Source organism: Tinamus guttatus, unplaced genomic scaffold (genome assembly GCF_059628265.1).
Source record: "Tinamus guttatus ecotype Peru unplaced genomic scaffold, ASM5962826v1 Tinamus_guttatus_pri_ptg000866l, whole genome shotgun sequence".
NCBI lineage: Eukaryota > Metazoa > Chordata > Aves > Tinamiformes > Tinamidae > Tinamus > Tinamus guttatus.
In genome coordinates, this window is record NW_028289400.1 from 260,538 (window position 1) to 275,961 (window position 15,424).

Genomic DNA, 15,424 nt, shown 5'->3' on the forward strand with positions numbered 1-15,424 from the left:
CTTTCAGGCTGCTGGTGTGGGATAATGATGCTTTCTATCAGATGCTGCCTGGGTGCTGCCATGCTGTCATGACCTGCTGTGCCTGCAAGAGCTAGATCCTCCCCATATCCCTTTTTCTCTGTCCCTGCCATCATTGCTGAGCAACTGCAATTAAACAAAAAAGTTCTCTAAGGGAGTGGTGCTACTCGCTGCTTTTTGAGGTGGCCCTGATGAGTTTGTTGTAGAAGCTACAGTTAAAGTTCTGCTTCATCTGCAACTTCTACACACGTCGATTTGCAGGGAGGCACTTAGGTTTTGTATGGTAATAAGGGAACAGGTAAGAAAGCAAGGTCCAGAATGGAAGCCTGTCCCCTAACTCTGCACCTGACCTTTCAGGTAAAGCTCCAGAGAAGATGGGCAGCTCTACAGAGAACCTGATTCCAGGTTTCCAGCCAGCTTCAGCTGCACCTCAGGCAGATGCTTTTGGTGGGCCTTCTTTCACCGCAGGATCAGGTGAGTGTGAGTATTTCATAGAGGGCTCTGCCCTCGACAAAGGCAGCAGGCAAACAACAACTCTTGTCATAGCCTTTTTTGAAGGAAGATAAATTTGTTACAAACTTTGATTTGACTAACAGATGGTGAAGGCAAGAAGTTTTGTACTGGCTCTGCATCCTGGTTGCTAGAGACTAGGAGTCCTTGGCTGGTCTAGAGAGCTCTATTGCAGATGCCTGTGTGAGTGTGAGACTCTCACTCTGGTCTCTCCTTTGCTACCTGGATGTCAAGGTTCTACCGTAAGACCCACAAGCCCTTTGGCCTATTTTAAGGCCAAAAAAAATCTGAGTGTTGCTGCTTGTTTGTAGTCCTTCCACATCAAGGGTTCTCACTGAATTCAGTGAAGACCTGGAAAACTGCCAGCAGCAGCCCTAAGTGTGAGTAATCCTCCCCCATCCATGCAGTCCTTCCTACCAGTGGAAGCTGCAGCCATTTGGAAATGCTTCTTCGTGCCCGCCCTTGTGGAGAGGCATCCTGAGAAGAGACTGAAGACTTTTGTGGGGCAAGAAGAAGCATATCCATATATTTAATTTATACATATTTCTATTTGTAATAGATTTAGCGGAGCCTATAAGTGAGCTTGGTATTGTTGGCCCTTAGAATTAAGGAGTTGAAATGGATGAAGCAGAGTTCTCCAGGGAGCTCCCTTGTGACGTTGTGCAGCTCCGTGGGAGCTGCTTGCGGTGTCCGTCAACCGTTGGGAGAGATGCTGAGCAGACTGAGCTGCAAGGTGGCTCCTGAGAAGCATCTCTCTAGCCTGGGCTTTCTGGACACTGTAGCATGTTTATTTCCCTTTTAGTTGTCTTGAGAATTTGCTCCTTGACTCTCCTGCCCTGAGGTCGGGGCTGTTTTCTCTCAGCTGTTGCACTGGGACAGGCACTTCTAGCCCTTTTCTTTTGGTTTAAGTAGGAACCACAGATCTCACCTTGGACAGCCCCCTCCAGAGCATGGGGGCTGACCTCCTGTCTGTCCTTTGTCAGTGCGTTTCACCTCTTGTGCTGCTGTACAGTGTGAGAACTTCCCTTCCAGGGAATGTTTTGAGATCTCTCAATTAATGCCTGCATTGGAGAGCTACACGGTAATAGGGTTTCTGTCTTTTTCCTTAGCAAAGCAAGCTCCTTCTGAGTGTGCCTGTGTTGTTCTTCCCAGCCTGTGGTTTGCAGTCTTTGATATTGAGCTGTATCTCAGTGCTGAGTTTTCCTGCTTGATGTTTTCTGCTTTTGTCTCTTCTCTCTTGTTTCACTTTGCCCTATCTCTTCCTGGTTATCCAGCTGAAAAAACGAAAGACATTCTGAGTTTGGACACTAGCCCTCCTCTTCTGACTGTGCCTGATCCTTTCATTCCTCTCCCATTATCCGACACACCAGGTAACTGGAACTGAGGTCTATGGGGTGGGAATTGTTGTCATTTGCTTTGTATTCTTAATCTTCCAGTTTTGTTTCTAGGCGCGCCTGAAATCCTGGGCCCTTGTCAGTAGTGCTGGGCACTGGCAGACTCTGCACAGTGGCATAAACAGCACTGAGCACAAGAGCTCCTTGTTTTCATGGCAGCCCCTTGAGTTACCAGCTTGTTTCTAATGCTAATAACACTGATGTATTTAAAGGTTCAGTATTCAAAGCTAAAAATAATAACTCGGTAATTTTCTGGGCTCACCTAAGCCACTTTCCAATTGGCTTCCAGTTTTGAAATGGTAGTTTCCATTATTGCTGTTCTTGCTTTCCCAGAAGAGTCAGTGTTTCTTTGGCTTCTGAACACTATTGCAAACCCTCTGCTTCATGTGAAACAAAAGTTAACATGTAACCTTTTCTGATTTGGCAAAATTTCTTAGTGCAGTTGGTAGCTATTTCGATTTACTTTGCAGTTCTACTTAAATGTCTCTTCCATGTGCGTATTTCTGACTGCAGCAGCCAGCACTTTTTAGCGCAAGATTATGTAAGTGCTTAGGAGCTTATTTGCAGATCAGGGGGATTGGGAATAAGGGCATGTTTTTATCTTAGTGTTTCTCCAAGCCCTGTGGTGACAGTGGGTGTGACAGGTCCCTTCGTGTCAGTTAGCCCCCGAGGACAAGGGCCTCACCCTTGTCCACAGCCCAAGCTGTGGAGTTGCTGGTGGTTTGTTTGCAGAAGAACCAAACTGCAAACCTGTGTGCTCATAAAGTCAGCATCTATCCCTGGAAAGTTAGGTAAGTTTTTCAGGAAAAGAAGTGGTGCGTGGTGCTATGTGATATGTTTTGGGTTTGTTTTTGTTTTTTCCTCCCCAAGTTGTGCTCTTCTATTCTGGTTGAGGTTCAAAGAGTACAAGAAATGTGTTACAGCTGCAGAGTGTTTTCACTCATAAATGCTGCAGTTTGGGAAATTCTGGCTGCGCAAACTTTATTATGAAGCAGAACTTACTGAGAGTCCTCTGCTGTACGTGAGCCCTGGAAAGGAGCTGACCTGCCAGCCATCATTTGATTGGGACCTTACAAAGGTAGATCATTCTGCACTGCTTCTCTCCCCAAGTGCTGTTGGAGGCATCTGCTTTTCTAGCTTGAATTCTGCCAGCCCGGACGACTATTCAGCTCCCTGCCAGAGTGCTCAACACAACCAGTTACTCACTGAGCCAGTTGTTTTTCTTACTGCCAGTTGAATTTTGATTATCCTCTGCGAAGCAGCAGCCACAGCCTTAGCTGCAGGAGCTTTGAGATTCTTCTTAGCACAGAAATCACTGCAGAGAACTGCTTTCCAAGCCTGCCCTTGGGTGCAGATAATCAGAGTAGCAGTTGCTGGCAGTTGGGTGCGAGGCTGCTCGTGGCCCTGGCTGGTGGCCTCTCTTTACAGGCAGGGGCTAAACCCTCCTTTGCTGGTCTTATTGCCTGCATGTGGCTGATCCTTTGAGTTCAGTGGATCTGCTGCTGTGTGGGCAAGGTTGGGGGCAAGGGCATCTGCTTTTTGTTGGTTCCCTACAGATTACTGTGGAGGCAGATATCTGACTTTATTTTCCTTAAATCTGATCACGCCAGAGGCTCACGAGTGTTTCCAGGGGCTAAAGCTGCAGGTTTATCATTGATTTTGGAAAGAGAGAGGGGTTGTCTGTGTCTATAAAGTCAACAACAAAGGTGGCAGTCCTGCACCTGGAGTCACATTTTCGATCCGTGCGTCGTGCGGAGCAGAGTGCTCTGTATTCCTCGGAGCCTGCATTACCTGAGCCTGGTACCAGCGTGTCCCAAAGGTGGCAGAGAGGACTCGGACACGAGGGATGTTTCTCGAGGGTTGAAGTCCATTCTTTAACTGCATCCCCAGAGTGAGATGAGCTGGGTTTGACTTGGCCCTCCTGGTATTGGCATCTCCCATTTTACTCTTCCAAACTACCTTAGCTCTCTGCAGCAACAGCCAAAAGAGACCTTGTGCCTTCCCCTGCTTCCACTGTGTGCTCGGAAGCACAGACTGCAATGAATTCTGCTTTCTTTAGGACTGCTTACATCCAGCTTTAGCAGGATCACCCTCTCAGCTCTGGGTGGTCAGGTACATGTACAGCAAAGACAAACTTTGGACACTAGTTTCGAACAGACTGCCCTGTTTCTGTGGATCGTGGTGTCGGAGAAGTCCTCTCCTGCAGAAAATCATGTTTTCACTTGCTTAATCTATTATAGAGGCCTTTTTCTTCCTTCAGAGTGGTCTTGGAGATCAAGCGACATGGTTCCTAATAGAAGGCAGCAATATTAACTCTGAATAGCAATCAAGTGAAAATTGAACGGTTTTTTTTTTGGCACAGTCTTTGTTCTTAGTATGTTCCAGCCATGCACAATGGCTGCAATTGCTAATGGAAACATAACTGGTAAAAGGAACTGGCAAGAGTGAAAATATGGCAAAACATCTGTTAAAATAAGGGGAAAAGCAGTATTCATGCTGAAAACATTTTTTTCTTTGTGCCAGTGTAGGAAAATGAGCCAGATTCTTAATAAGCCTATTGCAGGCTTCACTGCTGATTAATCCTAATGGAGTATTTGATCAGAATGGTAATTTTTTTCTGCTGCACGTGGCTGCTTAATATCCATCAGTACAAATTTAGCTCACGCTATTACAGAAGCTAAATTTTGCGTGGGATATTCTGCAGGCTCAGTTCAAGTGAGATGTGAAGCTTCAGGGCAGATCTGTGTTTTGTCTTAAGGCTTCCCTCTGGGTAGACCCACGTCAAGGATCTTTGTGCCCTGTGTGTGCAGTGCTTTTGACTTTGGACTTATTTTTCCATTGGTATGAATGGGCTTTGGCCCTAGCCCCACCAACCTGCTTTCCAGAAGTATTTAATCACAATTTTGATCCAGAGCCTGAGTCCCTCTGCTCTTAGAGCTCTGTATTCTCCTTTTCCAAATGACTCTCTTTTTTAAAAAATGTATTTACACAACCATTTATTCCCTGCAGGACCTGAACATCTTAACTACAGTTGAGAGATGAATTTGTCTTTGGTGTAGCTTGTCTTTGCCATCATGGAAAGGGGGATAAGAGACATTCCCTGCCCTGCTGAGCTAAATGAACGTGCAGACTTGGCTGGGGAAGGAAACTTGGCCATGGAAGCATCCACATGCCATCTGGGCACAGGCTGGATTCTCGTTTTTGATGAAAAGGGAAGCAGCATTGCTTATTAAAGAGTCATTGTCACGTTGGAGTTCTCTAAGGCACTTCTAAGTAGCACTTTAAGGATATTTTTTTTGCCTTTTTGTTTCCTTCGATGCTCATAGAATTCTGACTGTTCACGTGTTGGTAAGTCTCAGTTGATACTTCTCAGGGCTAGGGAAGGACCTAACTTACTTTGTATTTTGAAGTTGCACTGCCAGCATGCTTCCAGCATCTGAAAACAGGAGCTAAGGCTAAAGTCACTGAAATTCTTCTTAAAACATAAAAGTTCAGCTGCTCTAACAGTGCCGTTATCACTAATTCTGTAGGGCCCTTTTATTGTTTGCCAAAACAACAGGTATTTGATCAAAATGCTTTTAAGAGACAACTCCCCTCCCTGCCCAGCCTGCGTATCCTGAAAATACAGTTTTACCCACCGCTCTCAGGATGTTCATAATTATTTTATTAGAAAGAATCTCATTAAGACCTCGCATCGGTAGCAGGATGACGTGTAGACTGAGCGGAAAGTAACTGCCGGCGTGCACATCCACCTGCAGATGTGTGTTAACAACTTGTTCACATCCCGAGCCGGGGAAATGCAGGGGGAGAATTATTCATTTAATATTGTGATGAATTAATTGCAGTGCTATTAACTGAAAGTACAGTTAGACATCAGGATTTGGAGCAGCAGTGTGCCCCGATCCCCTGAACCCAGTTAGCTGAGGGTAAATAGCATCTCCAGCAGTCTCTGCCTGGGGTTCCCTTTCATCGGAAGCTTCGTTACTTGACAAATTTCTGAGAATATTTATGTTAAACTAAATCTTTTTGGCTTTGATCTCTTAAGGAGCTGCCATTAAACCCTGTCCTACTCTGTGGGGTTTAAAACCTATTTTTTTAAGAATGTCACTTGCTATAATATTTCCTTAATTCTCCTTTTGCTAGGTTTAAAAAAATAATAATAATCTTGTGCTAGAAACTCCACAGGGAAAACTGAATTCCAGTGACCTCCCTAGCCTTCTGAGAGTGAATAATTAGGCTCCCTTTAAGCTTTAATACTTGATTAATCAATAGGAAGAAATCTTCCTGGGGTCTGATCTATGCCTTGGTAACTTGCTCTCCCACTCGGAGCCCAGTTGGCCTGGCAGGATTTTTACAACCTTGTCTTTCTTTCTCAGTTCACATTCGAAGAAAGGAACTCTGCTGCGTGCTCTCTTGAATTACCTTTCTTTTGCTATTCCTCCACACTCCACGAGTGAGTAACATTCCTCCCGTGTGCAGTGCCTGGCTGGTGGAGATCTTGGCTTTGAGATGCTGCCCTTTTTGTTCAGTGTTACCAAAGTGTGATAGAATTTTTTGCTCCTTATTTATTTTTTAACTTGCAAATTGCTTGGAAATTCTTTACTTGTTTCTTCCTAATAGCCCGCTTTAAGCAAAGACATATTTACCTCTCCCACGTTGTGATTTTGCTAACTGCAGCTGGTTTTGAGACGCTTTCTGCAGATTCTTCGTCGTTCAGGGGTTGTCTCCCCAAGTGGTCCCACCAACACCGCATGCCCACTGTTTGTGGTGGTTTTGCAGATGCAGAGTCTGTGCAAACTGACTAATCGTGTGTCTCAGGCATCGGATACGCGCATGTGTTGAAGAAAAACCTGAATCTGAACAACAAGGCTGAAATAGCCTCACTGGGTGTAAATCCAGAGTAATTTTCTTGATGCTAGGTGGCATTGCAAGCTTTTTATATTGGTGCCAATCAGAGGGAAAGCTCTCCCTTTCCTTCAGGGAAGAAGGGAGTTGGCTTTCCAAATTGTGAAACTACCAATATCTGTCACTTTGTGTGCTGTTAGATGTAGGTTATCCTCTTGCTTGTTTTTTTTTCTGGGTTGTTTTTATTTTGATAAGAAAAAAAAAACAGCAATTTCTTACTGCATGGCTCTGGAAACTTAGGAAGAAAGTAGGGTTTTCACCTAAAAACAGTTGTGTGAAGCTGGGCTTGGGCTCTGGGAAGAGTGGGTAGAGCACTTTGTGTTTCTTCCTATGTGCTCTTGGGCTCACGAGGGAGCCTGGTGTTCTTTGCACAGAGTTGAGCTGTGCAGGAAGCATCTAGTGCATGACGGATTTCTCCTTGGGTTGCTGCGTTGGTGGCTGGAGTGGTGCTGGACAGACCCGAGCGGTGGGTTTAGTCGCCCCTGCGGATGCACACGCAGCATTCCTGGAGTTAGGAAGGTCTGAGGTGTTTTCAGAAGGATTTTCCTTAGGGCATAGGTGTTCAGTAAGTAAGTTGTGCTAAAGGAAACGAAACTAACGCTTCTACAAAAGGTATTTCTGCTCTCTAGTGTAAAACTACAGATTGCTCTGGGTCTTTGGACTTTCAAGCTCCTTTGCTCTTAGCTGAGCAGGAGTTTCCCACTGCTTCAAGTAACTCGCTTGCTTTGCTTTAGCTCATATTTCTGCAGGTTAATAGCAAGATGCAACACAAAATAAGAATCTGATAAACTAAAGGGACTCAAAACCCACTGTTGTGTCTGGTGTCTGCTTACACATTCACCCCGACAGCTTTGTATTTGTTCAGTTTCTCAGCTCAAAAGGGATCGAGTTCCTTTTAAAACGCACACTAAGAGGTGCCACGGCTGCCTGTAACAGCTGTGATGGAGCCAAGGGTGTAGGAAACAAAGGGAATCTCATAGGACAAGTAACAAAATACAGCAAAGAACCACTGACTGTTTAAAGCATCCCACAAAACAGGTTGAGCCTCTGTGATGGGAGGGATTGATGTGTGATTTGTGTGTGTGGCTGAGCTCAATATGCAACTTCTTACTGCCTGACCAAGAGACAATTCCAGTGTAACATGCAAGGTCTGCAGTGATGAAAATGGGGACTGTTTGGAAAGGAAGGTTGTAGGAGAGCGTAAAGGGAATGTCTCGGGCACTGGCTATGCGCTTTAGAAGGTACAGGCTGATTCCAGTGCCTCGGAGAGCCTGGCTTTGACAGGAGTATCTCAGGCCTGATTCTCCAAAGGTGAACATGTTCCCAATGCACACACATACCTGCCACTTTATAGTTCTGCAACCTTCATCTGGAAGTAGGCCCCAACCCAGCCTGCAGCTGCACAACTGAGATCCAATCCATAATTTCTCCCACACTTGTGTTCTGTGCCTTGTTGTGTGGATGAAGTGATTTAAAATGCTGTTTGAATCAGCTGTGCTCAGGATGGAGACCCGTCGCCTTGCACCTCCTTCCCCTCAGGAGAAGCAGTTGAGCATGTTCCCTGACGTCCTGTCCCTGGGTACCTCATGTTGTGTTCACCCCAACAGGCTACAGTCGGTTCCCTGTTAGGAAGGCTTCAAGTACAGGCAAGGCTGCTGTCCCCATTGTGCTTCCCTTTTAGTTGATCTTCTTCGGGCCTTTATTGATAAAAACAGCTGCTTCCCAGTTCCCTTTTTAGATTCCCTTCCCCTCATGGTTCCCTTAGTGTGCCAGTTTGTGACATTGCCACAGGGAGTAGGATTTGTCTTGCTCTAATAAACAGTTCCAAAGCCACCAGGTCATTTTCTTATTTATACCAGGCAATAGAGATGATGGATACTGTTATAATGCGCATAACGATGCAACTTAAGCTTTTCTGTGGTTTTCTCACTGTGATAAGTCTTCTGAACAGCCGTATTCCAGAGCCTGCATTTTTGAATGGTTATGAGCACATTTTCTTAGGTTGATAAATACCAGACTTTGAACTCAAAGCAGTAAGAGTGGAGATGTGGAAGTGCTCTAAAGGCACAGCTGTGGCAGGCCATAGCTCCTGCTAATGTTACATTATAAACACATTCTTCTCAGCAAGCTGAAAGGGCCAGGTTTGTCCACATGGAGCAAATTTCATCATGGTGGTTCTACTGAACGTGATTGCTTCTAGCAAACCCTGAAAATGCCCTTTAAGTGAAGAAACCCTTGCGAAAGCTGAAAAAAAAAATCCTAAGCTCATTATTGCAAACCTGGTTAATATGATTGCAAAGTCACTCATCCCCTAGATTATTAATTGAGATTAACTCTTTGAACAGGCAATCTAAACGTCTCCGTATGAAGGATAATGGAAGGGACAGGAGTCACTGCTAGGGATGATGTGTCTCATTTGAAATCTGGTATTTGAAATAACTAGAAACTAGACAGCTGCCTTAGTCCAAGGGCAGCTTCTCCTATCTGATGCTGCAGCATCTTAACATTTCTCTACTTTTGCCTAAGCACTTAAGGGTTTTAGCCCTTCAGTTCTTGAGCAAATTAATACTAATTGTGTATGTAACTCTAGTGTTATGGGCTTTGATGGGCTGTCCCTTTTCGTCTCATTACATGAAGACTAACAAAAACCTTCCCCGTGTATGAAGGTGGGAGCACAGAGCTTCTCCAGGGTTCTCAGTGGGTTGTGCTCTGCGGAGGGCTGAGACCTGCGGGCTGCTTCGTGGGTGAGGAAGGCTCTGGGGTGTCCAGAGGACTATGGACACCCAGCAGAGAGCTAGATACGCTCCAGTAACCCTCGTGGAAGGTGATCTGGACGTGGTAGCAGTATTTGCACGCGCAATTGTGCAGATGCTTTTCTGAGGCTGACATACTAGACTGGGAGACCCTGCGTTGAGCACCTGATTAATGTGGTTTGTTGTTTTTTCTTTTTTGCTTTTTCTCTGCCTTCCTTCCTCCTTCTCCTGCTTAACCCAGAAAAACTGATTGAGGGACTCAAATCTCCTGAGACTGCGCTTCTGCTCCCTGATATCCTGCCTCTCGCTGACCCCTTCGGTAGCACCTCAGATGCTGTGAATGGTAAAAACCACCACCTCAGGGCCCCCCCTTCCCTGTGCCTTGTTCTGCTTGATAACTCTGCATGTTTACCCCCCTGGGCTCTGAAAACAGCAGCTGATTTTGGTGGAACACAATGTGATAGAAAGTTATGGATTACGCAGGGAATATCATCAGAATGGTGAAGGTTAGGGTAGATCAAAGCTAGGTACACAGATTTGGGACAATAACGTGGTTGCACCTTCCATGTGCTTGTGGTCTTGGGTATAAGAGTTAATTGCTGACTGAGGGAGAAAATGCTTATAAAAAAAAAAAAAAGAACATTTCTGATAAAGACTCCCTGAGCACTCTGTCCATGTGCTCCACTAGCCCTCAGCAAGGCCAGGGTGACAGTGCTGCTTTTGCTGCGGGGCACAGCGTGGGAATAAGTGTGATCACCCCAGGCTTTGGACAGCTGCCTAGATAGCTCCTGCTTGTGCTGTGTCTTGCAAACTAACCTCTGGCTTCTTCTCTGCTCTGATGTCTTGGCGCTTTCGTGAAGGAAAACCCGACGTAGCGGTTGAGAGTCTCATCCCGGGCCTCGAGGCTCCGTTGCCCCAGCGCCTGGTGTCCCAGACCGAGTCGGTTGCTTCCAACAGAACAGGTTGGTGAGAGGGGCGGGTGGCTGGGCAAGGTTGCCCAGTTCTTCTGCGAGCTACGTGACCTTATTGTAATGAATCGGAAAGCCCTGTCTGCTTGAAGGTACCTTCTTTGCTCTCCCTGTTCTCTGTACTCTCCCACCAGCTTCAGCTGGACTCACTTGTGCGTTTTGTAAGTGGATCTTGCCTCGTTCCTTAAATGTCGGCGTTAATTCCTCCTCGCAGAGCCGTGCTCACACTTGGACTCGTTCAGCCCCTCATAACAGACCCGTAGGTGCCAGAGCAGTCACTGAGCTGTTCCGGGGTGTTGGGCCGGCAGTTCATGTCCCTCCCTTCTTCAGAAGTCCTAGATTCAGTTACTCTTGCTACAGAGGGACTTGATGTCCTCCTAGAGATCTGTCCGGAGTACAGGAGCTTTGCTAGAGAGTCCCTGCAAGCCTGGGTGGTGCAATGTCCTGCAAGACACAGATGGCTTTCAGATATCTAAAATTCCAATTACTCTTAACTTCTGTGTTAAAGGCCATATCACCTAGTCCAGTCTGGAGGTGACAGCTTGCTTCCTGAGAATGCCACCTGCCTAGGTGACTTGGGAGGGGTGGTGGCGTGCCTCAAATGGCACACTTGTCACTTCTGTCTTCCCGTTGGGTCCCGTCCTGTGGAAGGCAACGTGGACGCTACCTATCGTGGTAAAACCCTTGTGGTTCAAGAAGCAGCTGCTGTTTCTGGTAGATGTGAGCGGAGCTTTCAGAAGAGGCAAGGCCTGTGTCGCCCACTGCTCTGCTGGTGAATTTAGACCATCACTTCTGTGGGATTTCAATGCTGTGTCCTTAGCTTTGGAGGGCAGTTACCCTGTCTCAGAAAAAGTGTTGGGAACTGCCCTACCCTCACTGCAAAGCACTAGGAACAGTATCTCACCTCGGACAGGGAAAGGGGGGAGAGTTTGCAGCAAGAGCCTGTTTATGCTGAGCAGATGGGAACGAGAATGTGCAAATCTGATCTTACCAGTGTTTGTGTCCTGTTCAATGCTCCCTTGCGGCCTTTGGATGTTAACCTGGATTCAGACTCTCTCACTGGAGAAGACTCTCTGCTTGACTGTTCTCTGCTTTCTAACCCTGCTGCTGACCTCTTGGATGAGTTTGCTCCTGTAGCTTTCACAGCTCAGCCTCACAAAGGTAAACTTGACCCTCTGCCTCTAGCTTCTAACCTATCCTGGGCCTGGATCTGTAGCTGGTATACGATGCCACTTTACACAAGCAGATCATCTGACCCATGTTCTAGCTGTATTTGCTTTTTCCCAGATGGTTGTTTTATTCCCAGACTGGTGAAGCTTGGAAAGGGCATTGAAATGCCAGGGGGAAAAGATAAATAATGGTATTCAGCTTCATGAGAAACACAGACGAGGACTGTCAAGACAGGTAGTATCTCCTGTGAGACCAAGTGATACAGGAGACTAAAAGCCTGGGCTTTTAGCATGCAGCCTGTCCCTGGGTTTGCATGTGAATGCACTTTGATTTTTCCCTTTTGCACATTTAAGACTGGCTCTAACGCTGCTTTATTAAGTCTGGAAGGGATCCTGATAGTCATCTCTACTGATGTCATGGGTCTGTGAAGCCAAGGGATTTTTCTTGTCAGTGTTCATGCCTCCAGCAGACAACAGAGCTCCTGCAGATTTGGAGGCTATTTTCCTTTTGCAGAGGTTATCAGGAAAGCGGCCTTGAACCAGGCTGCAGTATGGCATTGCAGCAAATGTGAAGTTCAAGTACAACATCGAATTGAAAAGTAGAGTAGTTTCCAATAGTAGGAAAAAAAGGAGCTACAGAAGAGTAGTAGACCGTGTGTATTAATTTCTAAGAGCTGTGAATCAGGCTTTGCAGTGTGTGATTATCTGAGCTGGTGAAAAATATCAAAGTACTGTGCCCTGGCCTGGGGTCTGTTTGTTCTTCCTTTAACAAGCAGGAACAGAGGACCCTGGGAAGCTGGGATGTTGCTCGGGTGACCTTTTCCAAGCTGCAGAGTGAAACGTGGGCCCTCTCATCCAGCACAACCAGAATAATTTGAATAAAAACGAATACAGGAGTAGCTGGATTGCAGCTTGCACGTGAACTCCTCGTGCTCTGTTCTGGCAAATCCTTGTTGAAAGCTCAAGCAGTTGAGCAGTGCCTGGGAACACAGAAGTTTTAGGGGGTGACCTTCACGTAAGCCAAGCTGGCAGTGCTACTGGATCACACATATCTAGCTAGGTGTGAGGAGGACCAGGGCTTCTCTTCTATTTATTGCTTTGAAAAGATAAGCCCAAAATAGGAATATTAACCACTGGGTGCCCACTAACAGTGGGTTGTGCTTGGCTCATTAGGGAAGTATCCCTATAGCAACAGAAAATGATCTGCTCTCAGAGGAATCACTGTAAAAACAGTCTGTAATCATTTTTTTACACTTGATGACATTATAAAAGGAGACTGTGGGGTTTTTTTTTTTGTAGTGCTTTGGGGTTTAAACAAGCAGTTCTTCTAATTGCTCATTGCTATACTGCATGTCCATGCCCCTGCTTAGAGTAAAACACTCAAAATGTGTGTTGAACAGTTCTTGTGCCATGTCTGGAACATAGCAAAGTAGACAGCTGGCCAAAGCAAGATTTGTGACTCGATGAGAAAAAGAAAATGAATCAAGAGATTTCTGCATGACTTTTCCTTGGCTGCCTTGCTGCTCTGCACTTGAGCTCAGGTAGGGCCAGACTTGCCAGGGAGAAGTGAGGCTTTTACTAGCAGGAGAGAGAGGTGCAAGATGTGACACCCTTGCAAGGCTCCCCCATGGCTTTTCCAGCCCTGCTCTTGGAGCTCTGCGTGTGGCCGTTACCTGTATATCTCCATCTGGAATTTATTGGGGTTTTTCTCCTCTGATGTCTGTCTAACACTGCAAGTTATTACCGGGACCAGGCAGATGTGAAGAGACATCAGTGTTTGGACATTAATACATATTTTAACCAAGCCACAGTTGTTTTCCTGTGTGTCTAATAAGACATATGTCTCCCAAGGAGTTTTGTCCAAAAAGAAATGTGTTTTGTTTCTCATCAGCCTTTTCCTCTCCTTAGAAAAGTTAGTCCACAAGTGAGCAGTGCTCCTTGAATAGCCTCCCCTACAGCAAGCTCCAGAGGTGTCATCAATTGTATCTATAAATGAACTGATAGGAAAATAAGATGCTTGCAGAGGCTGCCAGCTAAGCTGAGAAGAGCCATAAATAACTCCAGAGGCAGAGTGGTGACGAACAGACTTTGTTAGACAAAATCCCTGTTTGTTCTTGTCATTTTACAGCCTGTTCTTCTGTAGAACTTGTTTTTTCTTACACTGTCCTCTGGAGGATCAGATTATTTTCACAGGCTATTTCTTGAGTCAGCTCACCTAAAACCTATTAGCTTGTTTGGTGGATTTAGGTAAAGAGCTCTTAGTCATGATCTGGACTGAACAGGAGCATCTCATTCCTTGGAAAATATAGACTTAAATGTATCCTTGCTAGGCTTCCAGAAATACTTCATATAGTCACTGAGGATGATACAGTAATTCTGGATGATATTTAGGTGTCTGAAGTATGAAACGGTGACACACAGGGTGTGACAAGTCCCCAAAGGAGTCTGATTGCCTAATGAGGCAGATAAATATCTGATGATACCATATGGATACAGTCTGGTCTAGTATGGATGTGGCTGAACTTTAAGCCTCAGGATTTTGCCACAACTTGGAACTCGGCTAATTGTTAAGTCTTTGACTGGCCCATTTGTACTTTGGTTCTCAGGAAGGCTCACTTTTCAGTTTGCTTTTTCTTTCCCCCTTCCACTTTTGTATTTAATCTGTTCTTTTCCCTTTCCTTTCTTAGACCTACCAGCTTTGTTTCACATTATAAATTAAACTCCTGCTTCTAAACCCTGTCTTTTAAAGCATAAAACATCCTAACACTTTTGGCAATTCTAACCTGCTCTCTCTGCTATCTTTGCTTCTTTACCTCTCTTTCTCCTTTATGCTGCAGAAGATACTAACCTGATATCAGGCTTTGATGCTCCTGAGGGCTCTGAAAAAGTGACAGAAGATGAGTTTGACCCAATTCCAGTGTTGATATCCAAAAATGCACAAGGTAAGCCAGGACTTGGGGGTGAAAAGGGGAAAGGAAAAATATATAATGAGTACAAACTAGTTCTGGGGCAGTGGCACTAGAGCACAAACAAAATAGTACAAACTGCCAACTCTAAGATATTGTCAATGTAGCATGTAGTATTAATTGTCCTCCGATTTATACAGGCTCTATTTTTTTAGATGATTTGTGATAAAATAGCATATCCAAAAAGATGTGATAGACATGCAAACATTTTTGCATCCTGTGAAGGAATTTTTAGCAGTTTGCCGAGCGGTATATGCCCATAACTGGCTAAATTACAATGGAGAACTTCATTCTCGGAGTTCCTTGCTCGCTGTTCAAGTCAGCAGAAGAAAGGAGGGCCCTTGACTCTCTTTTTAAGTGAACTTTGCACAAGGTGCCAGGGAGGTGATCAGCATTTCTAGCCCTGAAACTCCCACTGAAAGCGAGTTTTTCTCCCCAATATTTTTCAAAGGTGCTTGTGGGACAGGTGAGAAGTTTGGTCGTACATGGGTACCCATTTCACCTGAACAGCTCTGAGGAGTCAGAGCCCCTAGGGCAGAGGCTGGGAAGTCACTTAGATCATGTTAATCCTTTCAAAGCATGTCAACCTCGTGTATGGCTGACTAAAAAGCAGCACTATTTCCTTAAAACAATGATGGTGCTGAAGCTGTAGGGAGGGAAGCAGGCAATCTTTGCAGTCTGAACAGTCAAATGTCTCCTCTCTGCAGTCAAGCTGCTGAAAGATTTTGATTCCAGCTTTTG

The 15,424-nt window shown here is 45.4% G+C and overlaps 1 protein-coding gene across 1 annotated transcript in view; it reads left to right on the forward strand.

Annotated features, from left to right (window-relative positions):
- The window catches only part of AAK1 (AP2 associated kinase 1), a 63,106-nt gene that overhangs the window by 38,318 nt on the left and 9,364 nt on the right, over nt 1-15,424 (forward strand). Inside the window, exons 15-20 of the mRNA XM_088537813.1 lie at nt 376-492; nt 1,803-1,898; nt 9,822-9,923; nt 10,441-10,542; nt 11,599-11,709; nt 14,555-14,659. Of these exons, the coding sequence (XP_088393939.1) occupies nt 376-492; nt 1,803-1,898; nt 9,822-9,923; nt 10,441-10,542; nt 11,599-11,709; nt 14,555-14,659 (633 nt within the window). The remainder of the gene's footprint in view (nt 1-375; nt 493-1,802; nt 1,899-9,821; nt 9,924-10,440; nt 10,543-11,598; nt 11,710-14,554; nt 14,660-15,424) is intronic.